General features: G+C 33.6%; 1 protein-coding gene across 1 annotated transcript; it reads left to right on the top strand.

Annotated features, from left to right (window-relative positions):
* Positions 1 to 8,425: 8,425 nt before the first annotated feature.
* Positions 8,426 to 14,797, top strand: ACR9 (ACT domain-containing protein). Its single transcript, XM_028241103.2, has 6 exons — positions 8,426 to 8,916; positions 9,858 to 10,076; positions 10,170 to 10,275; positions 12,197 to 12,548; positions 13,032 to 13,316; positions 14,164 to 14,797. Exons 1-6 carry the CDS (start codon positions 8,763 to 8,765, stop codon positions 14,308 to 14,310), a joined length of 1,263 nt encoding a protein of 420 aa, XP_028096904.2. The 5' UTR covers positions 8,426 to 8,762; the 3' UTR covers positions 14,311 to 14,797.
* Positions 14,798 to 21,074: the final 6,277 nt, after the last annotated feature.

Below are 21,074 nucleotides of genomic sequence, written 5' to 3'. Positions count from 1 at the left end.
TTTACGTGAAAGCTACTTTTTATTATTTGATTCAGAGTCTAAGCTGTGATGAGGTTGTCTCCCGTAACACTTCTCTCCGTATAAATCAATCAATCTCAAATCTCTATCTCAAATAATTGATATCAAGGCTTGCTTACCACCCACTTGACCATTTGTTTAATTTATCAATCTAAAATGCTATTATTGGGTAAATTACGTTAAACCCTTTTAAATTATGATTAATTTACATTTTATACTCCAAATTTTAGAACTCTATTGGTAAAGTATTATTTTATTATAGTTAATTCTTATTATTAAAATATGTTAAGAATTTATTGAAAATTAAATCAAGTGTAAAATACATGACGCATTTATTAAATTTTTAAGACAATAATACCCTTATCAAATATCTCGTTTGCATTTTATTACTAAGATAAGAAAGACACGTGCAAATATAATTACTAGATAAAAGTATTATTATTTTAAAGCAATCAATAATAGGTATTATTCTCAAAATTCAATAAATGTGCTATATATTTTATACATTATCTGATTTTTTTTAAAAAAATTAACAGAATCTAATAAAAAGGATTAATTGAGATAAAATAATACTTTGAGAGAATTAACCGTTGAGTTTTGAAATTTAAGAAAACAAAGTGCAAAGAGTCATAATTTAAGGGAGTTTATTATAATTTACCCATTATTATTCTATTCATTTCTTGGTAATAATGAATATCATGACGTTGTCAAAAAAAAATTAATAATTGTTTTTATGATTAATTACTTGATTTTAGTGTTTAGAATAAAGTTATTTCTATCTGGCAATCAAATTGATGTTTTTATCTTCTTGTGGCGGCTGCGAGATTTGTGTTTCGGCAATGGTTGGTGGCCCGAAAATTCATGTCTCGAATGGCTCGAAACACCCAAAATAACGTCGTTTTAGGTTCAAAATGACGTCGTCTTGCCATATTCGGACTATTTGAGCCACAGAATTCGAGCCACCAAACATTATTCTTTGTGTTTTGTGGTTCCTAATATTTTACTTATTCTACTTATGTTCCATTTAGTTCACATTATTTTCTTATATTTTCAATAATACTTTGAGAGAATTAACTATTGAGTTTTGAAATTTAAGAAAACAAAGTGCAACGAGTCATAATTTAAGGGAGTTTATTATAATTTACCCATTATTATTCTATTCATTTCTTGGTAATAATGAATATCATGACGTTGTCAAAGAAAAATTAATAATTGTTTTTATAATTAATTACTTGATTTTAGTGTTTAGAATAAAATTATTTCTATCTGGCAATCAAATTGATGTTTTTATCTTCTTGTGGCGGCTGTGAGATATGTGTTTCGGCAATAGTTAGTAGTCCGAAAATACATGGCTTGAATGGCTCGAATCATACAAAATAATGTCGTTTTGGATGTAAAATAACATCATTTTACCATATTCGGACCATTCGAACCACAAAATTCGGCCACCAAACGTTATTCTTTGTGTTTTGTGGTTCCTCATTTCTATCCGTCCACTTCAGTGTTGATTGTGATAGCTTACCAACCGTCCGATTTAGGGAATTAGAGGAAACAATGACTGTCTCCACACACAAAAAGGAAAAACATTAATATAGCCCCCAAAAAATATATATATATATATATATAAGAAGAAAAGGAAAAACATGAACACAATAAGGTCCTTCAGTCAGTTTATTGTTTATTTTTGATAAAAAAACAAAAATAAAATGGAACAATTGTTTTAAAAAAATACAATTTATTAGTATTTTCAAAAAAATAATTACAAATTTACAAAAAAGAATTATGTCCTAATTATTCATATTTATAAAATTTATCACTGATTTGAATTATTTTGGTAAACTTACATTGAATTATGATCTTTTAAAAAAAATTATTTTGAAAACAAAAGGGTTTTTTTTTTTCTTTGAACCACAAAAACAAAAGGGTTGGCTGAAGATGATTATTGATACTGAGATGGTAGTTAAAGGTGATTCAACATTTTAGCGGATTTTAAAAAACTCATAAAAACTAAACTATCATGAAAAACCAAACCTAATGGTTCTGTTTGGGAATTTTCAAATAAGTTACTTTGCAAAAAAAATTTCTCTTTAGTAACCTCATTTTTTACATTTTTGATCCATTTTGTGTACACGATTCTACAAAAGTAAATTTTTAATAAAAAATTCAGAAAAAAAAAAAGAAAGAGCCAAAATAAGCTTAAAAAATTCACTATTTTGGACCTATTTTTGCCTTTTAAATTTTTTTCTATAATTTTATAAATTTTCAATTCGTTTAATCAAATAAAATGTAAAAGCCTACATAATTTTTTTTTTTTTTTTAAAATAAGGCAACAAAAATGCAAACCCTAACATTAATTTGGTGTTAATTTTTACCTCCGACACATCATGAATCATAACTTAAAAAAATCACACGAAAGCGACAGAACAAAAGACAAGATTGGGCATGTTGAGGAGAGGACCACATAATTGAAATTATGAATGAATTGAATGCAATGAACAGCCCACTTTAAACAAAAGTGTTCTTGTCATTTTCATATCACACTTGTCTTTGCGCCCACTTTTAGGTTTAGTTTGGAATTTAGTTATTTTAATTGATTTTTTAATTATTTAATTATTTAATTTGATTAAAAAAATTATGTTTAGAATGATGCTATTTTTTTTTATAATTGATTTGATAGTTGTAAAGAAAAAAAATAAAATGACTATGATTTTAATGTGATATGTTATCTTATTAATTATTTAACTTATTTATCTTTATTGATTATTTTAACTAAAAAAATAAATCCCAAAAGTGTTGCAAGGCTTTTATTTGTACAATTTTTCTCGCTCTATTCTCGGATCTTTGATTTTCTTTTCTTTTCTTTTCTTTGCACAATTTTTTCCTTCCCCATAAGAAAATCTTGCCTTGCATGTGCAAATTTTTTTAGCCACAACAAACATTATACAAATTTTATTTTCTTAACTCGTTCTATTTCTTCTTTGTTTTTTCCTCAATTGTATTTATAAAATCTCTTATTGTGTAGATATTATATATTTTAATTTTATTGAATATAATAAAATAAAAATATTTCATTTAAAGCTAATTTTAATTTCTTTATTTTTCACACCTCGTAACTTTTATCACTGCTATATGTAAATATACATATTATATTATTTTTTATTTTTATTAATACTCTTAAAAAGTAATGTTTTGGCCACAAAAAAAAAAAAAAAAAAAATTCAAAAGTTAAAAAGTTTGACTAAAAAAACAACGTCTTCCTATGAAGTAACCTTCTTTTCTTTCTTTTTTTTATTTATGAAAATGTCAATAAAATTGTTTAAAAATTGATTTTACCCTTTATACTTTAAGAAATTTCATCGCTATAAGTGTCCTTCAACATTACAAGGGCAATATAAAAGTTTCTCAAGATTTTTTTATTTTTTTATTTTTTGAAAAAAATAGAGAAGTAATTATCAAAAGCATTAATTTTTTTAAATTTCAAACATAGAAAAACAATTGTGGATCACCAACTTAAAATGATTTGAGACACGAAGAATTATTAAGAATACAAAATAAATTACAAAATAATTCATAAAAAATTAAAATTTAAGCCTAATTATTGTAAAAATTATATTCAAAATAAATTTTACCCTTGCATCAATGCACTTCAAATGGATTCTCATCTTCATTTTCGTTGTACGGAAAAAGGGAAAAATTATATATTAATGAGATGTTTACAAAAAATTTTGTAATTTCTTATAAAAAAAATTTAAACCTCCCCCTAAGAGTTTGCGGAGTGTGGTTTGAATGTAAAATTATAAACCAAAAAGTGGATTGACAAATAATTAAATCATAATTGAGATGGTTTCAATTTATTAGTTGATTGAAAAATAATATTAAACAATTATCATACATTTTCATAATATATAATACTAATTTGCATAATATTTTCCATATATCTAACACTAATTTACAACAACTTTCATATCTTAAATTTTTCTCACATTGATTTTTATTTTGATATTTTATTAAAAATAAAAAATATATATGTATTAACTATAGTAGAGTGTGATAATTTCAAAGATGGATTACAAATTTCAAACCACACATCAAACTAACTCCCAATTAATAATTGGTGCAAATTAAGCGATTTTAACAAATTATGTGATATTTTACACAACTCTATCCCTAACTTTTTAAGGCCCTGTTTAGGGAAAGGGTTGGAGGCTAAAATAGCCACCAAAGAAAAAAAATAGGCTAAAATCATCAAATCATAGTAATTCTATTTCCACACACTATTTGTTCTCTTTGTACACGCTTAATGAATTAATTTTTTTTTTTTTACAATTTACCACTAAACAAAATGCCCAATATGGATATCAATACACACACATCAAATCTTAAAACTAGATAATCTTAGTACACATTTTTTACATAAAAATTCTCAGTATACATTTTATTTTAAAATAATACACGCATCAGACCTACTCTTCTATTGTCGCAATTATCATTTCAAATTAGGCAATGAAAAAGGTGATTTTTTTTTTTCTTTCCTGGAAGTATTATTTTTTTCATTATCACAATGATCATTCACAAAAACCAATTTTGAAAATGTTGCACCTATAGGGAAATCAGCTTCAGAAAATATTTCATATACTTGAAAATCAACTTAAAAAATAGTTGCATCTAAAAAAATTATTTTTGGTTCGGAAGTACAAAACCAAAAACTATTATTTGATTCAGTTGTTAAGCGCCCAATTTATTAATTTATTTGGATAACCAAAACAAAATTATTTTCCATCTCTTCACCAATCAATATGGAATGAATAATGAAAATAGTATAACAATAACTTACACTCTGTTTGGTTTTGAGTTTTGAGAATTTCAATTCGTATTCTTTTGTTTTAGTGAACATTTTTAATATTCTAATTATTATTATTTTTATTTTTTAGATTCACCTAATTTAGATACATTTTAAAAACATACAAAATGCAAAAAATTAGTGCATATACACTTTTTGTATATATTGATTTTTTTTTTTCTAGAATTTTTCACAAATAATTTAGCTTTTAAATGTATCTAAATTAAGTAGATATAAAAAGTAAAAGACTTATTAAAATATTTAAAAAGTCTACTAAAACAAAGGAAAAAGATTTTAAAATAATATATATATATATATATATTTGAAAATTCAAAATCAACCAGAGCATTAGTTTTGCAGAATAATAGTAAAACAATAACAAGAACAAAAATGAGTGAGACCACTAAAAAGAGGAGCACTAATAGCTTTAAAGTGGTGTGGGTCTCACATAATGGGATGTTTTGCTCTTGTATTTTTTTTTTTTTTTTTTTAATTTCCACCTCATTTGTGGTCTATTAGTATTTCAAAATTAGTGGGATGAATCATTGTTGATTTATTAATGTGCGTTGAGAAAGATGTGTATAAAGAGTAAATAATGTGTGAAAATAAAATAATTCTCAAATTAATTATTAAAAAAATTCAATTATATTTCTAAATATTGTATAATTTTTTAATCAGATTAAAAAAATCAAAAAAAAAAAACCTAACTAAAAGAAACAAATTTTCAAATAAAGCCTACGACCAAAAAATGCCAATCAGGGATTAAACTCCTAATAATGTTACGTATCATGAAAAAAATACAGCAGTAATTTAGACCCCTTCAAACTTCAATCCCCACCACCCCCCACACACATAGCAGGTGGTGATTGGAGGAGAAGAAAAAGAAGAAAAAGAAAAAGAAAAAGTGACTAATTAAAAAAGAAAAGGGGTCAAAGGGGATGGAAGAAAGGGGGTCACAATCTTTATTCAAAAAAATATTATGAAAATAATCATAAAAATTTTTTCATTATTAAATTACACACAAAAAAATATCACACATTAATTAAAAAATAAAAAAACTTCATAAAATATTTCATAATTTTTTTTCATGATTGCTATTACTCTTAAACTCCCGGTGGCCCAAAAAAACATAACAGAGGACTTTTAATTTAGGTCCGGACACCTGCTTTTATTAATTCGTCGTCTACCTCTTTGCTTACGTGTAATTATCATGGCAGTGGACCCCATTTTTCCACATACTTGACCTGACGCGGCGACCCTCTTTTGTTTCAAATGAAACGACAATGATTGACACCGGAATTTGAAAGAATCAGGATTCTTTTCTACTTGTAATTTCATTTTGTTAACTTTTCGGTCCAATTTTAATAATTTGAACCGTTTATACTTTAAAATTTGTTTAATATATCATATCTATAAAAAATTAAGTTGATCGGATATCAAAAAGTATGTGTTCGGAAAATTGTTTATTAAATTTTTTAAAAAAATAATTTTTAGTTCGAGTTTTCCAAACACATTTCCTGATATCTGATCAACTTTATTTTTTACAGATATGATATACTAAACAAATCTTAAAATATGATTGGTTCGGATTATTAAAATTGAGCCAAAAGTAGGCCCAATGAGCTTACAAGTAGAAAATGCAATGAGAAAATACGAGGAGATACTGATTCAATTTGAAGACCTTCATGATTTTAAAATGATCTAGGTCATTTATGTGAGTAACAATCATTAATCTCTCTAATTTGGAAGTATTAATTGAGTATTAATGAGGTGATAATTTAAAAAAAAAAATTTAAAGTCAAAATATTACATCAATAAGTGAGACCCATCACCTAAAACTTCTTTAAAGCTTATAGTATGGGTGAGCAGCGGATATACCGATCCGTCAAAACCGACCGAACCGAACCAATCCGCCGCATTTTGGACGGATGCGTGATGATGAGCGGACAGTTGCGGATTGATTTTCTCCAATCCGCCAATTTGGCAGACAGATGGCGGATTTGAAATTTCTTTGGTCGCAACCGAACCGTCAAACCGCGAATACCCCTAGTAATTTATAAGACTTTGTGTTTTCAATTTGTTTAAATATTATGTTTGTGTTTTCAATTGAAAAAGAGTTTAAATATTCTGTTGAAAAAAAAAATTCAACTTGAATATATTTTTTGAATTGAAAAAAATAAACGTATTATTTATCTATATTTTTTGGTTTTTAAATCTAACTCTAAAAATAATAAATAGAAAATATGATATATGCTGGTTAGTTTTTGTTTTCAAAAACATATATAGATGTAACAATACAGAGACATACAATCTCTACTACTGCTCTGTTCATGGTTTTGGTGGTTTGAATTGTTATTATATTTTAAGAATCACAGATTGTAATACTTTATGTGGATAAATCATGCTGTGATTGTAATATGTTTGGTGGTTTGAATTGTTATTATATTTTAAGAATCACAGATTGTAATACTTTATGTGGATAAATCATGTTGTGATTGTAATATGTAGATGAGGCATGCAGTGATCGTAATATTCTAAAGTTTTAAACTTTCTTTCTTTAGATAAGACATGCAGTGATTGTAATATTTTTTTAAATCATTGACTATAATACTTTCTTTCTTTTTTTTTTTTTGTTTTTTTGAGGAAGTGCACGAGTTGAATTATGTTGAAAATTTATAAAATTTTAAACCACCAAATCGATTCGCATCCATACGCCAATCCGCTCAATCCATATCCGCCAGATTGGCGGACGGATGCGGATTGATTTTCTTCAATCCGCCAATCTGGCGGACAGATGGCGGATTGAAGGTTTTGTGGCCGCAACCGACCCGCGCCCACCCCTAGCTTATAGTTTAGAACTCTCAAACATTTTTCTTTATGTGAGAGACAAAAAAAAAAAAAAAAAACATAAATAATTCAGATGATTTCAGAATTATGAGAATTTCCAAAATTGAGAGTATGACTCATTTTTCTAAATGAAAATAGTTGGTGTTTAATTACATGATAGTTGAGATTTTTTATTGAAATGTTTATTACTTTTGTTTGACATAGATTTTTTTGATTTTTTTAATTTTTATAAAAGAAAAAATAAAATAGTTACAATTTAGATGAAATATTTTGTCATATTAACTTTTTAATATATTTTTTTTTATGATTTTAGCCCAGCCTAAAATAACTAAAAAGTTAAAAAGCCAACTCACATCCCAAACGAAGTCTTAAATGGAAATTTTTTATTGAAAAAATTACTCTAAAATAATAATTTCTTTTGAGAAATCTAATTTTTTTTATAATATAATTATTACACCTAAAAAATATAATTTTTCAAAATTATTCTTTAATAGTATATTTTTTTAAGAATATTAATTGTTATAATTATACTTTTTGTATTGTTAATAAATTTAAAAAAAAAAGATAAAATAAGAAATTCATATTATTTTAATTATTAATTTTTAGAAATGAACTAATATTTTGAGATAATAAAAAATATAATAAGTGATTAATATTTTACGATGGAGAAAATATTAAACGAAAAATTATTATTAATAAATTTTGATAAAAAGAAATTTCAATCAAATCATATTTTCATAAACTCTTATAATTAAGATCCTTCTATTAATTTTTTTGGACCAGACACCTCAATTGTCTGATCAATTTAGAGAGACCAACCAAATCCTTTTATAAATCACGCAGACCCAACCTCCCTCTCTCATTTCATTTTATTATAGAGAGAGAAAACCAGTTAAGAGAGAGAGAGAGAGAGAGAGAGAGAGAGAGAGAGAGTTCTAGCAGGTTTTCACCGGAGAAGTTATCGGCAAATTGAATTATCGGCGACGAAGCCCGACCCGGTGCGGAGTTCCGGGTGGTTTGTTTTGTTTGGGAAAAAATAAGGATTCGGTTTTCGGGTATGGGCATTTCTTGGGACGACGTCGTGTTGATCAACCAAGGGAAGAAACCAGGCGACCCGTCCGTCATCACGGTGAACTGCCCCGACAAGGCCGGACTCGGGTGCGACCTCTGCCGAATCGTAGTCGAATTCGGACTCTGCATCACCAAAGGAGGTCTGCAATTCTCAAATCTCCAGATTCAAATCCATAAAAAGATAAATAACTATTAATTTTTTTTTGTAAGTTTTTGTTTTTTAATATTGATATTTATTGAACAGCTTATCAATTACGAATTTATCGATTTTTTTTTTCCCCAACAAATTTGATTGTGGAATTCTGATACCATGTGATGTTTGTAATGCAGTTACAGTTAAGTTGAAAATTTATTACATCTGCTAAATAATATGAGGAACAAAATGTGATTTATCGACAATCATATTGAGATTCAAATGATTTTCTGTAGATATATAGGATGTGTTTGTTTGGTTGATTTTTTAGAATTTGTTTTCTGAAATTATTTTGAAAAATTTAAAACTAGTTCGACAAGAATTTTAAAAAATATTTCCTCCAAAAAAAAGAGAAAATCATACGAAATATATATATATATATATATATTTTTTTTTTCCATTTCTTTCACTAAATTAGTTATTGATTTTTTTCCCCCTGAAAACTCAACCAAACTGACCGTCTCTAATGATTTTGGAAAAATCCTAATTGCCTCGAATCCAATCACAGAACTGTGTGGAAGAGAGTTGTGTTTGGCTCTGTGTTTGTTTGGGAATTGGCTTTTTTAACGACGTTTTGGTATTTACGAAAAGACATGCAAAATAGTAAAGATAATAATTTGACAACTTGTAATGATTTTTTGGCTAAAAATCTAAATTTCAAAGCACACAGAAGAGTTATGATTCTAGGTTTGAAACCTTGACTATATTTAATTATAGGCATATTATTAGATATCAACTTTCTTTGTTTTATGGTGCTTAATTATACCTATTATTGTCCATATTAGAAGTCATCATTGATTTCTTAGGTCCTGTTTATTTGCCCTTTTTTTTTTTTTAATTTTGGATCTTAACAGTAAACATATATTTTTAAATATTTTCTGAATGCAGATTTTTGTACTGATGGTAACTGGTGTTACATAGTATTGTGGACTGTTCCACAATCAAGCTCATTGACGATTGATTGGGAGAGCTTGAAAAGCCGGCTATTCTCTGCGTGCCCTTCATGTTTGATGTCATTTTATTTCAATCAACAGTCCAGCCGTTCACCACATTCGACAATTTACATGTTGACGGTCTTTTGCTTGGACCGGAAAGGATTGTTACATGGTGAGTACCGATTACAAATGTTGTTACTTGTCATTCATTTGTTTTACCAAGTCCTCTAAAGTGGCTCAATATGTTGATATGCATTTTTCATAGATGTTACAAAAGCGCTCTGTCAGCTTGAGCTTGCAATTCAAAGAGTGAAAGTGATGACAACCCCAGATGGCAAGGTCTTGGATCTCTTCTTCATCACGGATAGCATGTGAGTTCAATTTTTGGGTATTTGAAATACTTATGTGATTAAATTGCATGCTGTGTCTTGCCAAAATATTGCATTCTAAGATAACATGCTAACCATAAGTACAGAGCCCTTTTTTTCTCGAAGTGTGATAATTTATGAAATGATTTGGCATAGCTTGTGAGAAAGTTTATAGAGGTCAGCTGTCCCTGGTTTGATTTGATTATGCTATGTTTGGATCTTGGATTTATCGAGGGAAATAAAAGTGAGAATGGAAAATAACTAAATTTAGCTTCTTTTACTTCATTTAGATTATGTTTGGATCTTGGATCTCACAATAGGATTCAGGTTATGCATCCAATGTTGTTACTTTCTTTGTTTTATGAAGTGTGATACCAATAAATTTTGCAGCCCTTAATGCTAACTTTCGTTATTCATGTTTAAGACAATATTGATTATGTTATACTCATAGATCCATACTTACAACAGGATGTTGAGGCCATTTAGAAAAAATTATTTGCAATTTTAGAAAAGCTAGCTTAACAAAAGTAGTTTTTTATAGCTTTTTTTGAGCCTTTTGAGTTTTTTTTTGGGTGAATAGCCTTTTGAGTTGAATAGGCAAATAAGTTAAAAACGTGAAAAGTTTTACCTAACACCCTAAATTTTCGAAGTACAACTGCTTAAGCATGAAATTTCTAATTTTAAGCTAAATAAACAACAAATAAGTTTTCCAAACAGGGCTGTTAAAGAACTCGGTTGGCAGGTTGTAGTAATGAAGGAAAGAATGAGATTAGTTCTGTCTTAAGTCTTTGGGTGAATTCATTTAGGTATTGAAGTTTTAGTTATTTCCATCCTGGCAACAGTGGGCTTAGTATTAGGGAAAACCTAAAGTTTGTTTCACCTGAAATAAAGTCTTTCGATGCGTTGTCCTCAATAGACGTGTTTGAAGCAAACATTGTGTTAGGCCACCAGACCATCACATTAGGTTTCAATAACATGGCAAACTGGTGAAAGTTTTACCTAACACCCTAAATTTTCAAAGTACAACTGCTTAAGCATGAAATTTCAAATTTTAAGCTAAATAAACAACAAATAAGTTTTCCAAACAGGGCTGTTAAAGAACTCGGTTGGCGGATTGTAGTAATGAAGAAAAGAATGAGATTAGTTCTGTCTTAAGTCTCTGGGTGAATTCATTTATGTATTGAAGTTTTAGTTATTTCCACCCTGGCAACAGTGGGCAGTATTAGGGAAAACCTAAAGTTTGTTTCATCTGAAATAAAAGTCTTTGGATGCGTTGTCCTCAATAGACATGTTTGAAGCAAACATTGTGTTAAGCCACCAGACCATCACATTAGGTTTCAATAACATGGCAAACTGGTGACATTGCAGTATGTATGGGGTAGATTTTTGTATGCTCAACCGCCCTAGTAACAAACAATTTTATTTTGACAAACCAAGTCAAAAGTTTTCTCTGGAAAATATTTTCTGTTAGAAAATGTTTTCTGCTAAAACAAACAGAGGGATATCATGCAAGGTTATTTTCTAAACAGATTAAAAGGGCACTTTCAGTCCACGAAACTTCCAGCACCGTGGGATACAAGGAGAGTAAGAAGTACACAACCTTACCCCTGTGTGCAGACATGTTGTTTTCATGGTTTGAACTTTGAACCCGTGACGACTAGGTTACAATGGAGCAACCTTATTATGTAATTTAAGAATAAATGCTATGTTCTTTCTCAGTTGACCTGATTCTGTTCTTTCCGATTTACTATTTGGAAGTTCTCTTCCTGCAAATAAAACATGGTTTTGGAATGGCTCCATCTTCTGAATATGCTTTATTACTTGGTTGACTGATAAGCATGTTCTTAGTGAGATTTCTTGGAACTTTTGATCATTTGTCGTTGGTAATAATTAATTTAATTTACTTGATAATGTATTATTTCAGGGATCTGTTACATACAAAAGAGAGACAATCGGATACGCGTGAACATCTTAGTGATGTTTTAGGAGAGGATTGCATCTGTTGTGAACTTCAGCCTGCAGGGCCTGAATATGAAGGTCAGCAAGGGTTCTCATCTCTTTCAGAAGCAGTCGCAGAAGAATTATTTAGTTCTGAGCTGTCTAATAAGAAAGCATGTTCACAAGCTCTAAGCCCCGATATGAAAAAAGTAAAGACGACGAATGTCACAATAGATAATTTTATGAGCCCGGCTCATACCTTGCTTCAAATACAATGTGTTGATCAAAAGAACGTCGTCTATGACATTTTGAGGACTTCAAAGGACTGCAATATTCAGGTACCTCTTCAACAAGTTTGTTGTAATTCCTTAACAAATGAGTTATGCCCATATTGAAGTGGAAATGACTGTGCAAAGTGCTCCCTTTTCCTTGTAATCAAGTTTTTGTGCAAAAGCTACATGAAGTAAACATTTGCCACTATCAGTGACAACAGACTGTCCTTTTTTGTTTTTTTTATTTTATTGTCAGGGTCTGGGGTTAATTACATTGATTGGGTAATTGCCTTATGCCACAGCTTTGCAATACAAGCGGGCAACAAGCATCTAAGGCCGTACAGTAGACTTAAAATTTTCAAAACCTTGACACTTAGATTGAATCACTTTGACAGGGTGAATTTTCAATGAAATTTTGCAGATGGGCCACTTAATTGCGTGTCCTGCAAATCTGCCTCTATGTTGTATAATATCATATGCTCAGTGTATAATTGTATGCGTGCAATTATTAGTATTCTAATATATGGTGCGTGGCTGTTCCTCATTTAGATTGCTTATGGAAGAATATCACCAAGTTTGGAAGGCAGCAGGAATGTGGATCTATTTATACAGAAAACAGATGGGAAAAAAATTCTAGAGTCTGATCATCAGATTACGCTATGTTCTCGTTTAAAGGAGGAGATGCTTCACCCATTGCGAGTTACAATTGCCAACCGTGGCCCAGATACCGAACTCTTGGTTGCTAATCCAGTCGAGTTATCTGGAAAGGGAAGGCCTCGTGTTTTCTATGATGTTACTTTCGCATTAAAGATGCTTGGTATATGTGTCTTTTCGGTAAGTAATAAGATATATGATTAAAATCATTGTTTGTTTTCATTTTTCAGAAAACACTTTTCAGAAAATTCTACTTTCTTATTTTCCGTGTTTTTTTGTTTTTACTGAATTTTTTTAATATTTTAAGCAATTTTTTTACTTTTTAGACACACCTAACATAAATACGCCTAAAAAGTAAAAAAATTGTAAAAAAAATCTTTTAAAAATTCACTAAATACCAAAAATACAAAAAAAATACAAGAATTCAATACTTTTTTTGTATTTTTATGTATTTATTAATTTTTTTAAATTATTTTTTCAGAAATTTTTTACTTTTTAGATACATCTAACTAAGGTGCATCTAAAAAAAAAATGTGTAAAATTTAAATAATATTCACTAAAAACAAAAGAATACGAAAACCAAAATCAAAAAACTCAGTTTTCAAAAAACTTTATCCAGAAAACTCAAACCAAACATTATCTTTTCTCTCCTATTTATCCTAATAAGAGGAAGAGAAAACACAACCTTTTTTCTTATTTTCTTTTCTCTCTGAACTTATATGTAATCATTTCTTTTATTTTCTCTCCTAGATTCCAAAACAGTGAAATCTCTCTTTCTAACAGATTATGTTTGTGTGCTTGTGTGAAGTGAGCAAGGATCCTCTAGAGTGATTTTTTTCTAAAGTTTCTTAGAGTCCTACATTGTATGGTTGAGATTTACTGGCAAGTCACATCAATTTTTCTGATGTGACTTGCCAGTAAATCTCAACCACACAATGTACTACTCTAGAAAACTTTAGGAAAATTTCACTCTAGAGGATCCTTGGTGGTGTGAAGTGAATCATATCTCATTTTTTTTGGTCTATAGGCTGAAATTGGAAGGCATTCAACATCAAATCGCGAGTGGGAAGTGTACAGATTCCTTTTGGATGAAAGCCGGGACTTTCCATTAGCAAGTAGTCGAGCTAGAAATGAGATCGTGGACAGAGTGAGAAGAACTCTTATGGGCTGGTGAGCCATTACATTCCTTGCATTGGTCATCAAGAAAAGGAAATTTCCCGTCTCCCTCTGCTGATAATCATGTCCGTCTTGCTATTGAGAAGAACCCGCGTCTCAGGGACATCATCGCAAATCTGTGGCCAACCATGAGGCTTGTCAGTGTAAAATATGGGTTCTTTGGGTTAAAATATATCCGTAGTCCATGCATTTATTTACATGCTTTTAGATTTTGTTAATCTCAGTTCTTGGGGAAGTTTGTCGGTGATGAGCATTACATACTCATGTTAGACGATGTTCATTCTTTTATCTATCAAATTAGGTGAAGTGGTTGAAATTCGTGGTAAAATGTGTCTAGTGATTTGGTTTCTATGAAGAGAAATTCATGCTTGAGCTATTCCGGATAGTGGAGGATGTTGTTGTGAAGAAATATTTGCAGGCGCAGTTTACTGCAACCTCTTTCGTCCGGTTTAGGACACAATAATATTTGATTTTTCGCTTTTTAACCTGTTACGTATACTGTTTCTGTTTGTTGATTATGCTCGAATGGAATCTGCCCGGCGTCTTGATGAAAAAGAATAACCAAAAATTTCATTTGCCATTAGATTGAATCACATTGGAGATTTTTGAATACTTTAATTGAAAATTTGTTTTGTTCAAAGGCCAAATGAGGTTATGCTTTAAGAGGACAATATCTAATATATGTAAAAATAAAAATAAAAATAAAAAACATGCGTGCGCACACAAGTGCTTAAAATGAGATTTATTTTTTTAATTTTTTTTAAAGGAGAAATAGTAATTCTGTGTAAAATTGGAAGCAAAAAAATAAAAATGCTAGAGATCTTCAAAATTCTACCACGTCTCAGTGTTGTGTAGATCTCACACTCATGTGAGACATTTGGTAAAAGTTTTGGTAGAATTTTTAGGATCTAGCATTACTCAAAAATATATATATATATATATATACATCAAAGATAAATTTGATAAATATTAATAATTAAAATTTTAAAATTTTCAATTTATTTATAAATAAAAAAAGCCTACTGGACTGTAATTCCTCACTGTAGACACCCCATTTTTGACCGACCTTAAGACTCAGACGTCACCAGTTGAGCGCTCGGTGATATTGCATATTGTGCTCATTCAGAAGTTTCAGAGTCTCGGCTGCGAGCCTTGCCTCCGGACTTCCGGGTTCTTTCGTGTCTTGCCTTGGTTTGCGAACCAGGCTCTGTTTTCTCTGTTTTCTCTTCCCGAAGGGAGGGAGAGGTCTCGTAAATCATCTCCTAGTGGCCGTAGGCTACGTTTTGTAGTCGTAGGCCATTTTTTCCGTTTGGAGCCCGGTTTCCTGTTTTTCTGAGCCGACGGCCGTGTGCCTCGGTTCGGGACCACCTAACCACCTCCGTTTGCTCCGGTTTTTGTTATACACCTTATTTCCTCCCTTTTGAGGAACACTGTGGCCCGAGAGACCAACTTCGTGGTCAAACGCCACCTCCGGTGCTTAACAGCCCATTTTCGGGGCCCCGGGCCGCGCGTTTCGGTCCCTCGAACCTCCGTTTTGCATCCGTTTTGGTTCATTTTTTGTGGAGACCTTATTTTCATAGTTAGGAAGCTTGTAAGAGGGTGAGAGGCCAGCAATTGTTCTGAAAAGCCAGCTTTATTCCTTCATCGCCCTCTGACGCCCGTTTTCCTCATTTAAAAGCCAATGTTGACCACCCCGGAGCCACTTTCTTGAACCCTAAACCCCATATTTATGTTGTACACACCTGGGAGGCCACCAATAGTTGGTGGCCGACCAGTAATTGTGCCTGACCCTTTTGACCCCCTCTGAAAAATGGTCTTTTCTCTCTCCTAGTTCACTTTTTCTGGGTTTCAACCACATAGTTGTGTTGTGCACACATGGGAGACCACATTTTCGAGGTGGCCGACCAGTAATTGTACTTGACCTCTTTGACCCTTGGTCGACCGGCCATGGGAGGTGGTCGGGCGGCCACCTGAACCTTCTGAACCTGGCCGGCCATGACCCCCACTCCCTGTTCTTTCCAGCTGTGCCCTTCTTTCCCCCCAGATCCTGTATCCGAGGGGGGTCTTTTTGGGGGAAACTTGAATTTGATTTTCCCCCCTTTTCCTCCACTCCTCTCCTCTATAAAACCAGCCCCCCAGCTCCATTTTTCAAGGTTAGAAAAATTGGTCTTGAGCTCTTGCATTCAATCTCCCTCTCTCTCTACTCCAAGCCTTAAAACCACCTTGCTCCTATACCATTTCTACATCAACCCATAGCATAAGGCCTCCATCCTCCATTCCAACAACTTGAGGCTGCTTTCCAGAGGTAAAGAGCTCCCAAACTTGGTCCAAGAGCTGCTGGTCCATTGGTCTACAAGGGTGAGTCCCATTTTCCCTCTTTTGTGCCTTATTTTGCTTTGTATCTAAGCCACACTTGCTTGCATTTTTGGGCTTCGACCCAAACTGAAAATAGTCATATTTTGAGCCCCTTTTCATATTTGATTAAGGGTCTTTCTCTGTTTGAGGCCAGCAGCTATCACTTGCCTCTTTAACTCTCTTTTAGGCCATATTTTTGCATAGTATTTTAGGCCTATTTGTGAGCTGTTTTGGACTTTTCCATAAGCTGTAAAATAACTTTTTTTGAGCCCCTCTTCAACATTGTTGAAGGGCTCTCCTCTGTTTGAAGCCTCCTGCTATCACTTGCTTCTTTATCTCTCTTTTAGGCCAATTTTTTGCATAGTATTTCAGGCCTATTTGTGAGCTGTTTTGGACTTTTCCATAAGCTGTAAAATAACTTGTTTTGAGCTCCTCTTCAACATTGTTTAAGGGTCTTTCTCTGTTTGAGGCCAGCAGCTATCACTTGCCTCTTTATCTCTCTTTTAGGCCAATTTTTGCATAGTATTTTAGGCCTATTTGTGAGCTGTTTTGGACTTTGCCATAAACTGTGAAATATCTTTTTTTGATCCCCTCTTCAACATTGTTGAAGGGCTCTCCTCTGTTTGAGAACAGAAGCTGCTACTTGTCTCTTTACCCCTCTTTTAGGCCTTTTTTTGCATGATAGTTTGGCCTTATTTGTGATTATTTTCGTGGCTTGATGTAAACTGTAAAGTGTCCTATTTTGAGCCCCTCTTCAACTTTGTTGAGGTCTCTTTTCCATTTGGGGCCATCTGCTGTCCCTTTGTGTTTAATCTCTCTTTTAGGGCCATTTTCGCATGATAGATTAGCCCTATTTGCATTCATTTTTGGGACTTGTTATAAACTGGAAATATGCATGTTTTGGGACTGTCTTGCATCTGTCTTCATGCTTCATGATCAAGTAGTGCATGCTTTGTATAGCTGTAAGTCATTCCATGTGCCTAGTTTCGAATTTCGGGGTTCATTCCATGCATCGGGTGCTATATTTCCATGTTTCGGGGCTGTTTTGTGTCACATTTCAGTGCTGAAATCTGCATGATTGCATACCATATGCCATGCCTTGTTAGAGTTGCATACTATGCCTTAGGTTTGGTCCTCGGTTTGCGTACATGCGTGTACGCATTTCGAGAGTCTCATTTTCATCTAATGGCTACTGATGCGAGTGTGGCTGAGGTCCACTCATGTTGGTGTAAGTCCATTGTGCATTGTGTATGCCATTTCATTTCATAGCATTGTGTATGCTAGGTTGTATGTCAGCGCATTGTGTATGCCATGTTACCTCGTGCATCGTGTATGCCATTTCATAGCATTGTGCATGCTAGGTTGTATATTAGTTGCATTCATGCATGTCATGCATATTGCATTGTGTTTGGGATAGGAGTTAGCCCGAGCACGGGAAACGAGGGACGTTTCGTACTTCGAGTGACGGAACGTGTCTCAATTCCCGGTCACCGACACTCCGGATTATCCATGATGGAGTTTAGGTCCTGTTGTGTTTTTATGTGCATTCATTTCATATTGAGTCGTGCAATTCGACTCCTTGGCCATCATGCATCGATATGCGTGATTGGTGGCACGAGGATCGAGGACTACACTCCCTGAAGAGTAGTCATGCATACATATGTGAAAATACTTTGCCATGCCCCTGTGTTGCTCTCTGTTGCAGCAAATCAGAAATCGGCAGCCTTTCGGAGCTTGACACGCATTCCAAGAACAATTGCAAACAGAGGCAAACCGGGGCATCACAGTGGATTTTCGCGCAAGGCAACTCAAGCATGCATCATCCATCATTTGGAACAGAGCTGAGGTGGTCCACGGATTTGCGTGCCAATTTATTGCTTTCCTAGATTAATTTGTTAATTAATTAGGGTTTTGTAATTATTTGGACTGTAATTATTTATTTGGGACTGTATTATTTATTCGGACCCTCTGCGCGAGGGCACAACTATAATAAGTGTGCGTGTGTGTGATGTATGTCTTCCAACCCCACGTCTTTCTCCCTTTTATTTACCCGCTTATGATGGTTAGATTAGGGCATGTTTCAATTAGCATACAGTATGATAGCATGTTTGCATTCATTCATCTATTTTGCATGCACCGGGCTCGGCGCATCATACTAACTGCATTGTATTTTCAATTCCAAGTTGAATACATGTTAGCTGTAGCATTTCATATGCCATGTTTAGAATAGCCGAGCCTACTATAGTTGCACTTTTGCATGTGTTGCATTAGGCATTCCTGTATAATTAGGATCATGCATGGATTTCTAATTAGCTTCTGTTTTGGCTTGGAGTACTCAGTAAGTTTTATGCTTTAGCATCCTTGCATGCGTGTGAGTGACTGCCATGGATAGCATGCTTACCATAAGGCTATATGCTTATGTGATATAACTGCTTGAATGCCTGTGGGTGAAGGTTGGGTTATTTGAATTGGAACAATTCATCAAATGTGTGTTTTAAGCCCACTACATAGTGGCAAAATCATGTTTTTCTAAGCCCACCTGAGGGTGGCAAATCCACGTCTTAGCCTACTTGCGGGTAGCACCATCAAACCACTTTCAAATAAACAAACATGAAATGTTTTGTTCCAATTCAGGCGATCCAGTCTATACTTGTATGTTGTGCGCATCACATAGTAAATCTAGGCTAATAACCGGAATAAGAACGCATAATGTTTTCAAAACTAGATATCATGGTTAGTAGAGGCCGATCTTTGATCGGGCTGCTCACGAAGTGACCTTCCCTAATCGTACCCAAGTTCCCGAGCCGAGGCAACTTTGGTGATGACGGACACGTGGCCTTAGGCAAACAAGTCAGGGTTTCCTAAATTTCCCCAAAATAAAACATTTAGGTGGCGACTCTGTATCTGGCAAAGCAGTCCATGTTTGGCACTTCTTTCAAAATCTGTTTTCTCAAAACGATTTGCCAGATTTGGACTCTTTGGTTCAAATTTAGAACCGTGATAATCTGAGAGTCCCGAACTGTAGTGAGCCCAAATGAACAGAACGGGACTCACCCTCCCGGGGCGTTCGGGGAAGTCTACAGTTTCTGGCGACTCTGCTGGGGACTTACAGAACTTGACTCGAACTCATGATATCTGTTTTTGACTACACTTATGTGTTTCTTTGCATTGCATGTGCATTGGTGCGCCTAGGACACCGTGTTTGCCATCTGCTATTCTTGAACGGTTTGCCGGAGGCTTGTCTTGTCAAGGCATGACCATAAGGCTGACCGGTTATGGGCTCTGCCAGTATGGGAACACAAACCTCGGTTTTACCAGGGCACCCTTTTTTGACCATTCGACCTAGTGCATATTCGGATCCATAGTGACCATTCCAAACTAGGACAAGTTGCTTACCCGTTTATAGGTTGTTTTGAAACCGCTGCGTGCGTAGTGAAACCCTAGCTCCTGACAAAATAGGACAGGGAAAACCTCCCCCAACATAGGGGTGTTTTGGCTCTTAATTATCTGTTATGTGCTGTCAGAGTGTGTCTCTACAGAGATTACATGTATCAGTTTGAGAGTTTGGGGCATCAGGCCTGCGGGCATCAGTCAGTGTTTGAGAATCGGTTATCGGGTATCAGATTCAGTCTTTGGGGACAGTGATTCAGGAATAATGATCAGTGATTGAGGACAACGTGTGTTCAGCTTACCGACTGTGTGTTGTTATGCCTGGCTGTGTGTTGTGCATTCACTTTAAGCTGCTATGCTGTCCGTTTATCTGTTTATTTATTTCCTTATTGCTTTATTTATCTTTTACTAGGGCAGTTTTAGCACAATTGCTTCCGATCAAGTAGATATTCCCCAAGTAGCCTGGACAGGAGGTCGCCGACTCAATCGATCTGAGGATCTGGTTGACGGACAGCCAGTGTTTCACTCTCTACCCCCAGTTATCAGACAGAGGCCAAGAAAATGCAGTGTATCCGAGCAGAGGTTGCCAGAGCAGTGGATCACCCCATCAGTGGACAGTCAGATTGAGATCCCGATTGTTGCTATAGAAATAGACCTGCCAATAGTTCAGACAAACCAGGGTAGTATGGCGGTACCGACAGGAGTTGAGGAAATGATGCGTTAGATGTAAGAGGCCATGAGAGCCATGCAGCAGGACGCTGTTCGCCGGGATGAGTTTGCCAAACAACAGGCCGAGATCATGGCCCAGCAAGCAGAATTAATTGCCAGGCTGCAACAACAAAACGGAGCATCTGCTTCACACCCGGTCCCTCCCCCACCAGGAATCCCAGCACCCGAGGAGGCACCAAATGTCCAGGCAGATACGGACATACCAACAGGGCCAGCTTCGCCCCCAATTCTGCCCCAGCTATCTAAGGCACCTACGCCTGTCAATCAACCGAACTCTCCCTTCGAGTT

This window comes from Camellia sinensis, chromosome 1, assembly GCF_055761805.1.
Source record: "Camellia sinensis isolate YWXY chromosome 1, ASM5576180v1, whole genome shotgun sequence".
Lineage (NCBI taxonomy): Eukaryota > Viridiplantae > Streptophyta > Magnoliopsida > Ericales > Theaceae > Camellia > Camellia sinensis.
This window is presented reverse-complemented; position numbering and strand designations above follow the sequence as displayed.